Source organism: Carassius auratus, unplaced genomic scaffold, assembly GCF_003368295.1.
Source record: "Carassius auratus strain Wakin unplaced genomic scaffold, ASM336829v1 scaf_tig00051972, whole genome shotgun sequence".
NCBI lineage: Eukaryota > Metazoa > Chordata > Actinopteri > Cypriniformes > Cyprinidae > Carassius > Carassius auratus.
Window position 1 is genome coordinate 1 of NW_020527218.1, and position 10,961 is coordinate 10,961.

At 40.2% G+C, this 10,961-nt stretch overlaps 1 protein-coding gene across 1 annotated transcript; it reads left to right on the plus strand.

The window, feature by feature from the left end:
• Positions 1-1,459: 1,459 nt before the first annotated feature.
• Positions 1,460-9,728, plus strand: LOC113090032 (ras and Rab interactor 2-like; the record flags this gene model as incomplete). Its single annotated transcript, XM_026256147.1, has 5 exons — positions 1,460-1,964; positions 5,367-5,672; positions 6,641-6,772; positions 7,431-7,597; positions 8,583-9,728. Coding segments are annotated over 5 exons (1,428 nt in total), but the record flags the coding sequence as incomplete, so codon positions are not given.
• Positions 9,729-10,961: the final 1,233 nt, after the last annotated feature.

The following is a 10,961-nucleotide window of genomic DNA, read 5'->3' on the forward strand; positions in this document are numbered from 1 at the left end:
TAGTATGGTTCCTGTGGCTCAGTGGTAGAACATTGCGTTAGCAACACAGAAGGTTGTGGGTTCAATTCCCAGGGAGCACACATACTGGTAAAAAAAATGTGCAGCCTGAATGCACTGTATGTCGCTTTGGATAAAAAGCATCTGGTAAATGTAAATAAATTTGTGTGTAGACTGTACGATGATTACTATTATTAACTTGTACAATAAGATGCACGTTTCTATGGAAGAAGAAATGTCATCAGCAATGCACTAGTGGTAAACAAAAAGAGCATGATAAGGTGAGGTATTTTTATGTGTGCTGAAAAAAAGTGGAAGCGGCAAGAGAGGAAAGTATAAGATCTTGTTTTATGTTGTTTTATCGCCAAGTCGCGTTGATTTCATGTCACATTTTTATTGGCTGGTCAGTAAACGTGGATCATACCAGCAAACACACTGTGTCTTTGGTCGCAAGACCATGAAAATGGCCGTCTTTGAACCTCTCTCACTGTATGACACAGGACCACCAATTAGGAGCCACAATCACAGAAATTGTCGCAATTGTTTCACGATGCCATCTCTCCTCTGGGACAGCCAAAAATCGTGCAGTGTGTTTATGGCTTTAACTCTAGAATCTTTCATCCTTCCCTTTGCCCTCCCAGGATTACACACACCTGGATAAAGGTCTTAAACAACATTAGCAACCTATTATTTATCTCTGTTTTTAGGGCTAGTTAATGGTTAAAGTGGGAGTAGGCTTGGAGTTAAGACTATGTTTGCTAGGATCAGTGTATTTCAGAATTTGTTCTAGCCCTAATTAAAAGACTTGAGTGAGCTAATCAAGGTCTACCGAAACTTTTGGGCAGGTGTGTTGGAGCTAAACTCAGGAAATTGCCCTCTAGCAGCAGCAACATTCTGATCAACTCTCATTTCACTCTCATATTAGAGATAGTTAATAATTAATAGCTGCATATGGAAAGGGTTTAGGGTGTCTTTGTTTACAGAAACATTGTTTTGGCACCAAAAAAATGCAACACAGCAGCACATCCTACTTGGCTAAATTTTTGGATTTCAGTCATGGTCCCGAGGACACACTGCTCTCTTTTATCTGACTCACGCCTTTAAGTTTATGGAGCTTCTTTCAAACCAGCTGATGATCTTAAATAGGTGTGTTAAATGAGAGTGATGGGTCCCCAGGACAAGGACTGAAAACCACTGGATTAAATCACAGTCCCCATGCAACTGTGCAGTAGTTAGCGCGGGTGGAAAGAGGTTTGCACAAATATAACCATTACTGCTTAACTGCCTCCTACAAACAATATAATGATATTCCACATACTGTGCCTACACTGCACTTGTGGTTCTGGAAGGTCATGATCGTGATGTGTGTTTGAAACTAGTTTTTCCCTAGTGTCAATTTTCTAAAAATAACGTTTTCTTTTTTTTTTTACCTTACCCCCCTCCACATTGTGTGGTTCTCTAGAGTAATTCCTTACCCCAGCAAGGCAACACTAACCTCAACAAAGATACTGAAGATGGTGAGGTGTGTCTGGCTTTGGAAAGGACTCGAGCTCCTTCCCTTGCTGAACTGGACAGCAATAGTTCCTTCAGCAGTCTGGAAGAGGAGGAAGCCCAGGCGGACCTTGCCCACCAATGGCCACCTGCCGCACGTGGTACCCGTTTTCCCTCAGCAAACCCCACATCGACTTTGCGCCGCATGACCGCCGCCTTTGTTTGCGTGTTCGCTCCTGAGCGCAGAGTTGCCAGATTGGTGGATGAACTCTCATGTGACAAGCGCTCCACATTTGGGTCGCTGGTGCAGGACTTTTTAGAGAAGCAGAGGCAGGAGATGGAGGCCTCAAAGCATAGTTCTGCTGTGGAGCTGCTTCAGGGGATGAGAAGATTTCTGTCCCAAGCCAAAAGTCTCCTTCTGGAAGCAGGAGAAATAGAACCTCCAATTGAGACACTGGTGCCTGAGAATGAGAAAGGTAAGGAGGCATCACTTGAGATTTAATCAGTGACCCAGTTTTGATGCATTACTTCCTGTATCTCAAACAGCAGAGCAGATGCTAACAATGCCAAGGTTAGGAGTTAAATTTCCAGTGAACTTTACCAGCTGGTAAGAGGTGCGTAAGTAAACCTCACTCCCCTGATTTCAGAAGGTGCACTACAACTGACGCTAGCCACTTTGGTCTGTAGCATCCTTGTTAACATTGGGTTAGGGTTAGTGCCTCCCATTCCAGCAACCTGAGTTTGAGTCACGCTCAGAGAGAGGCAGTTAGGACCGGAGTGGTTACATTGGTGCCATGACCTGAATAAGGTTTAGGGGTCAGTATAAAGATGGCTATAGACTGTGGCCTTTAACGTCCTTGTTAGTATGCCCGCCTCCCATATTGGCGACCTGGGTTCAAGTCATGGTGACCTAGGTTTGAGTCCTGATCAGAGTAAGGTGGTTAGGACCGGAGGGGTTACATTGGTGCAGTGTCCCGGATGAAGTTTAGGGGCTCAGTGTAAAGAAGGCTATAGACTGCAGTCTTTAACGTTCTTGTTAGCGTGGCTGCCTCCCATATTGGTGACCTGGGTTAGAGTTCTGGTGACCTAGGTTTTATTCCTGCTCAAAGTAAGGTGGTTAGGACCGGAGGAGTTACATTGGTGCCGTGACCCGGATGGGAGTGAGGTTTAATGGGATGAGTGTAAAGACCTTTATAGGCTGCAGTCTTTAACGTCCTTGTTAGTATGCCCGCCTCCCATATTGGCGACCTGGGTTCAAGTCATGGTGACCTAGGTTTGAGTCCTGATCAGAGTAAGGTGGTTAGGACCGGAGGGGTTACATTGGTGCAGTGTCCCGGATGAAATTTAGGGGGTCAGTGTAAAGAAGGCTATAGACTGCAGTCTTTAACGTTCTTGTTAGTGTGGCCACCTCCCATATTGGTGACCTGGGTTTGAGTTCTGGTGACCTAGGTTTTATTCCTGCTCAGAGTAAGGTGGTTAGGACCGGAGGGGTTACATTGGTGCCGTGACCCGGATGGGATAGAGGTTTAAGGGAATGAGTGTAAAAACCGTTATAGGCTGCGGTCTTTAACATTCTTGTTTGTGTGCCCGCCTGCCATAATGGCGAGCTGGGATTGAGTCCTCCTTGGAGCGGGGTGGTTAGGGCTGAAGGGGTTCACATTTGCATGCAATATAAGTCAAACCTCCAAGTTTTGGTTACCAGAGCAGGGGTGGGGAACGTCGATCCTGGAGGGCCTGTTTCCCTGCAGAGTTTAGTTCCAACCTGTTTACCTGTACCTTGATTAGCTTGTTCAGGTGTGTTTGATTAAGGTTGGAGCTAAACTCTGAAGGAACACAAGCCCTCCAGGATCAACGTTCCCCACCCCTTCTGTAGAGTTTACCTCCAACCTTTATCAAACTCTTCTAGTAATTCTAGTAAACTTTCTAGTAATTCTGAAGATGTTTATTAGATTGTTCAGGTGTGCTTAATTGGGGTTGGAGCTAAACTCTGCAGGAAAGTAGACCTTGAGGGCCAGAGTTGAGAACCCCTGCACTAGGCCATACCACCCCCAATTTTTACCAGTCATATAGAATAGAATATTAATGAAAGTAGACCTGTTTTCTTTTAATTAAATAAAATGTGACTAAGTTGGTGGGACATTGCTAGAAAGTTGCCTGGATGTTCTGAGCAGTTTGTAGATGGGTCATCCTCATGATAGTCTTGTCTTTAAATATGTCCCTGTTTTAATATCGTTTTGATGTCTTTAAATGAGTATTTGCCCATGTTAATGTCTGTCTGGTGGAAACTGAAGGTCTGATTGTTCATGAAAGTAAACAATCAACAAGAAGCATGATGCATCATTCAAGTTCTGTTCACAGCACAAATGGTGCAGTTAAGTTAATTTTAATGAAGGTAGGTTTAATACACCTAGGATGCACTAGGAGTTTGTTCAGATAATTAACTCTAAGCATGAGCAATATTAATTGTGATGCTTGACTTGGCAAACATCACTAAGGCTTTTACAGGAAGTAAACGGCTCAACGCTATGGATTGCATCATGGAATCCAATCAGTAGGTTTTAAAAACCACTGGAGTGGATAAAAGATTTGATTGGTTTCATAGAATCCTTTAAAATAATGAATTTCTGGGAAATAGCATTCATGTTTGAATTTCAATGTTATATGTAGCTTTTATTAGCACAGCTTTAACAGTTTTGGTGTGAGATGATGACTGCTGTTCTATGGTGCACTTGTAAAATTGTATATATTTCCAAAAATGTTCTTTGCAGAGTTTCTGTAGCATGCTGCGTTAATGCAGCATGCTAACTTCTGGCAGCACAGCAGAGCTTAAGACACAAGTTTAAGTTACTGTAGCTCTATTTTTATACTGCAGAACAATTACATCAGTCAAATAAGAACATCCAATACTTTATAAGCCTGCATAGCTGGGATTATGAGCTGATTATGAGATATCTCCCCCAAATCAAAGCAAGAAATCTAAAAGCTGGCCACATCCCTGGAGATGGATGCTGTTTCAGATGTTGGTGGAGGCATTCGCATTTTCCACTTTGCATTTATCATTAGCACATAGCACATTCCCACGCATACTTCAGGAAGCGTGTGGAGAGAGAGAGAAGATATAGAAGGAGGGATGGGGAGGAGATTTTGATCAGTGCACAGATTTTCTTGTTTGCTGTAATGTGTCTGGCTCTTTCTTCTGCTGTACAAACATTAATTTGCTATTGAACAGAGCTTATTTATTTTCGTCAAGCTGCTCAGTAGCTGTGTGCCTTTGTGTTCACTACCAAAGACATAACCATGTTTATACAGAGCTACAGGAGAAAACGTGCACGTTTCAAATAGCTTTAGCCAAACAGGAGTAGGCCATTATGCAATCTGTGCCATATCTTCTAATTTTCTGCCAAATCAGTGTAAAACGTAAGCATTCATTTTGGTTGATCAAAGCATTATTAAATTAGAAATGAATGTATGAAGAAATATTTTGGGTTCAATAAAAGATCTGTAATGCTCTGTTGGCAGCATTGACAGAAAAATGTGCATGCATAGTAATGCATTTACAGTGTTAGTCTAAAGGCCAAGGCCTTGCACCACAATAAAACATTGAGATACAGATTATTTATAAAGTATAGCATCAACGTTGTGTGAAATTAATTTAAAATCATTAACATTGTCTATTAAAAATTCCATTCTATATTTCAGTCCCTGACAAGGCCATACAAAGCCAGCAAATAATGTAACTGGCACACAAAGAGACTGTTATCATTCAGAAATAATCCACCCACAGTATTTCACAGGGACAATTTACTTTACAGGTTTAAATAACACCATGTGCTTTACCAACAATAAAAGATGCATATTTCCTGTTATGTGACCCACAGATCTTGCCCTGGAAAAGGCTCTGTTTGGCTGCGTGTTGAAGCCGTTGAAGGTTCAGCTGCAGCAGAGGCTCGTTTCCCTCCACACTAAGGACGGCTCCTTACAGAAGATCACAGACAGCTTGCTGGCCTACCAGGAGGGCGCACTGGAGCGGCTGGCTGTACGAGTCGGCGTCCTGGACGTTCGCGGCATGGACAGAGCGAAGGCAAAGCTCACACTGATGCAGCGCAGCCATTCGCCCATTGACAAAGTGCTGCTTCTGCTGCAGGTGTGCAAGAGTGTGTACAAAGCCATGGGCACACAACCTGGTGAGCAAAGATTTAGATACTGGTTTGTCATCTTTAGGGCAACTTTCGCTGTTTCACTGTTAATTTAAAGGGGTCATGAACTGCCTCTTGGTTTTTTTTTCATACTGTTCTCTGAGGTCCACTTATAATGTTATCAAGAATTTGTAATTGGCTTTTTTCTTTATTTTCCGTCTGTCCTGTTTTTGACCCCCCTCATCAGAATGCTTTGTTTGAATAGGCATGACAGATTCAGACTCGGAAGTAAACGCCCACTGCTGTGATTGGCTAACAGTTATGTATAATTGACAGCCACATCCTACACAGATGAACGCTTCAGTGATTTAGGTTAAAAATGCATTAAATGATCATTTCAAACGATCTGTTTAAAGACAAAGCAATAGTGATAACGTAATAAAAGAGTTGTTACAATTGTGTTGATTTCTTTCTGAAAATCCTGCATCGAATTGTGCCTTGTTTGTAAACTAATCCGTGGTAATATTAAGAGAACAAAGGACCAAGTTCTTACTGATGTGGTCTTGATCTTCATTTAAAATAAAGTTAATTACTTGTTTCCTAACGCTGGGATCAGAAGGAAGGCAATGCACAGTTTTTCCACAGCTAAGCCCTGCACAGCGTCTTGTTGTCTTTAGAGCATCTTTATTAGTTTGGTTTCTGCATAGTCCTGCATTTGACTCTCTTGTTATTCACACTACATGTGAGAATCCGTGGGCGGAGCTAAACAGGCAGTGATGTAGAAGCAGGCGTTGATCTTCTTCTGAGGAGGCGGAGCTTATCCACACTATTACATCATAACGTTGTAAATTCCAAAAGCAGTGTAATTTTTTTAAACTGCCTTTAATATAAGCTGTTTTTAGACTGACGAGAAAGTTTTCTGAAACATACAGGATGTTTTTATAGTACAGTGACATCTTCCTTATATGTCAAAACATCAAGGGAATTAAGTTTCTTGACGTATTTCTTCTTTGCAGATCAGGACGTGGGGTCTGAGGACTTCCTACCAGCGCTGTCCTACGTGCTAGTTCAATGTAACATCCCACAACTGCTGCTGGAGACAGAGTACATGATGGAGCTGCTTGAGCCGTCATGGCTGACAGGAGAAGGTAAAGGAGAATTTGCCTTAGAAATAAACAAAAACAGACTACTGTATGTCTAAAATCCATGTTTGTTAGACTCAATTCTAACCGATCCATTGAGCAGACAAGCACTTTTATGCTAACGTGTAAGATAATTTGTTAGATAACAGGTACTGCATGCATCCTTCACAAAATCCCGGACTGCGAGGAACAGAATCAAAGGGATATACAAAGGCAATTATAAATAAGCAACTTTACATTAATTACAGGAAAATGTAAATCAAAATAATTTCATTTAAAAATGAATCAGCTCTAAAGATCATGAAACTCGTGATTTTTTATAATAAAACACAGACCTTTCAAGACAGACCTACCTTGAGCTCCGAGCTGCGAGTGGGTGTGATTTCCACATCATTTATCATTTATCTCCATCAACTTCAGTAGCCGTACTCCCAGTGAAGAACTACACTACCTGAACACAGCAACGGCAATCACAAGTTGCTGTTACCATGGAAACCCAGCAGACTTCCATAAAGTCTTATGAATTATGTAATCCAGTTGATCTACCTACGCTTTAAAACTAGTTATGTATTCTCTTTATGAATTCAGATTTTCTTCGATTTAGAAGTGTTCATTGTTGATGACCCTGGATTGAGGAGTTTTAATGTTTTTTGTTTGTTTGTAGGTGGATATTATTTGACGAGTGTGTATGCCAGCCTATGTCTGATCCAGAACAAGCCTGGGGCCACGCCCACCTGCAGTATAACCAATGAGGCTCAAGAGTACTTGAGGGAGTGGAGCAGGAGGCGGGGCCAAGAAGCCAAGACACAGAAAGACAATCAGCTGAAACAGGTTAAAACCATATATACATATTTTTATGTATATATATATATTATTCCTCTTTTACATTTTATATTTAATAATTTACTGTTGTGGATTTGTCTTCCGTGTAGTCAAAAGGAATTTTTAAAGGGATGGTAGGTCCAAATCAACTGACTTGTAATAATATTTTATAATACAAGTGGTCGAGATTTGAAGAGGATCAAAAAATTTCATCAAACAAGTTTTGGTTTTAGGTTTTAGGACAACTTTGATTAAACATTTAATAGTGTGAACAGTTAAGTAATGCACACTGAAACTGTATTAACACTATAAACAGTTGGTTGATTATATATTTATTTACTAGTTTAATAGTTCATGCAAAAATGGAAATATGCTGAAAAGGGACGCCCCTCCAGGCCAACCAAGACATAAATGAGTTTGTTTCCTCATCAGATTTGGAGAAATGTAGCTTCATTTGCTCACCAATGGATGCTCTGCAGTGAATGGGTGCCGTCAGAATGAGAGTAAAAAACAGCTGATAAAAACATCACAATAATCCACAGCGCTCCAGTCCATCAGTTAATGACTTGTGAAGTGAAAGATGTGTGTTTGTAGGAAACAAAGTGATCATTAAGATCATTTTTTAACTTTAAACCATTTGTTCCAGCTATAATATGCGTCAATAATATTGATTTCTCCAGTGCTCTGAATAAGGAGAGAAATATGCACAAATCAGGTACCGTTTGCAACATAATCATAACAAATAACGCTGATGGATTTTGAATTAAGAGGATTTTTGAAATGGATAATGCATTATTATAGAATATGGGCTTGTGAGTTACTTGTGGATTATTGTGATGTTTTTATCAGCTGTTTGGACTCTCATTCTGACGGCACCCATTCACTGCGGAGCATCCATTGCTACATTTCTCATCATTTTCAGCTTGGGAACTATTCCTTTAAATCAGCTATGTGTGTTTTGTGTTTGTTTCTGTTGTTTCCTGCCGGAGTGCAGAGGTTTGTGCGAGTGTTGTTCCAGGACGACTGTCGTAGTGGAGTGCGAACACTCCTCTGGAAGACAGGGGAAAATGTGGAGGCTTTATCCCAAACCTGCGCCGGTCTGTTCGGCGTGACGGAGCCGCAGCACTACTGTCTGTTCTGGAGGAGTGAAGGGGAAATGCGTCCTCTGCCGGCCCATATTCAGCCACATCAGCTGGGCATGCACGAGGCAGTGTCGCTGTCTTACCTCCGCTCCGATCACGACTTCAGCAAGATGCGCAGACTGACCAGAGGAGGCGCTGTAGATCTGGGCGAGTCGGTGTGCGAGGAGTGAAGAGACGCAGGTGCACAATGTGACTTTTACCATTTATATTTGTTGTCACGTCGGTGGCAAGAGGATTATGGATGTCATAAAGTATTTGAATGCTGTACATGTGTTCAGTTCTATGGATGATGGTGATTATTTTTGTGTGTTTGGGTGTGTCGCGTGTAATCAGAAAGCACAATAGCATTTCAAATGGATACTTGGTAATAATGCAAAAAGCAATATCTGCCAAACCGTCACTTATCGATTGGCTTGCAGAGGTGTGCATTGCAGAGTAATACCAAAGTGTTGACTATACACACAAAAAAAATCTAAATAAAAATGAGTAATGTTTAAAGAGTATATGTGCACATCTGAGTAACGGCACTGTGTCTGCACTGGACGCATGTAGCATGCTGCATTGAATCACTGGAGCTGTTTACACTGGACTGCACTTTCACTTCATGCTCTCATTCATCTGAAATACAAAAACTTATTTACTAATATCATACATGTTAATTGATAGATATTTGTTTTTTTATTCTGCATTGGTGCCCATAAGATTACATAAAATCTGGAATTTATTTATTGATTTATTTTTGATGTTTAGATTTTTATTTGAAGCTCCGTTGTAGCTCGAGATCCCAAATGCATCAACTTCACTGAAATGCTGATTCATTTATTTTTAATAAACACGGTTTAGCAAATTAGAGAAATAGGCAAATATGATAATTTCATATGTAACGTCTATTTCAAAAATACCTTTGTACACCAGTTTATTTCGTTAAAATATGTGTTTGTATTTTTACCATTCGAAAAGGTAAAGGTATTTTAATGTTTTATCTCTTCTGCTCACCAAGGCTGCATTTATGTTTTAAAAAATACAGTAAAAACAGTAATATTTCTGAAATATTATTATAATTTTAAATAACCGTTTTCTGTGTGAATATATATTCAAGTATAATTTATTCCTGTGATCAAAGCTGTATTTCCAGCATCATTACTGCAGTCTTCAGTGTCACATGATCTTCAGAAGTCAGTGTAATATGATAATTCATTTCTGATTATCATCAGTGCTGAAAACTGATTAATATTTATGTTAAACCTTAATGTTTCTGAATTCTTTGCTAAATAGCAAGTTAAATAGAGCAGCTTTTATTTGAGACATAAGTGTCAATCAAACGATCAATTCAGTGCATCTTTGCTGACAAAAAGAAGTAATTTCTTAATTTTGCTCTTGCTGAGCTTGTAACATTGACCTGTATTGCGTATGTACTGTATGTGTATCTGTTCATGAGATGCCGTGCAGCTTCAGCACCTCCAGTGTGGACAGCGACACGCTTCCAGTGTGAATACAGTGTGATTCTGGAGTGAGTCTTACCAGTTTTACTTGAACTGCTCTGGCTGTTTTGTTCGCTGAACATTATTAACTGATCACCACTGGCCTGATATTTGTGTTTATTAGATTTTTTTCCTTCATATTCTTCAGAAAGCAAGACTATTTCATTGTGTGAAGGATGTAGTAAACGTGGCATTATGATCATTTGTGAATACTCGTGTAAATAGACTCCAAAGAAGCAGCTGGTTGTGTTCGGCTCTGATATTGTGAGTTGTGTGCGGCTCTGGTTTCAGCTCACGGTGGGCAGATAAAACTGTCAGGAGCTGCCCACAACTCAGCTCATACTGGGAAGCAAATTTTGTTAAGTCGGGATGAATTTCCCTCTCGGCTGAGGAGAGGAATGTGATTCTCAACATGACCAAGCTTTAGTTTTAAACCAGGGGCATATGCATGAAACGGTGGCGTTTGTGCCTGAAAAATGCCTGATTTTTACAAAAGATTTTATTGTTTGAACCGGAATTAATAACCCATTTAAATGACTAACTATTACACAGCATTTAATGTAACCGTTACCATAAAAAAAAAACAGTTTTGACAAAAGATAATTCTAGTAGTATCAATAGTTGTGTGTGCCTTACAACATTAAATTTTAAAAAATGTATTTAAAAGTATACTTGCATTTAAAAATGCAATCACATAGTTTTTGCATTTTAATTGAATTAATTTTGACATTTCTTATTTATTTTTGTGGG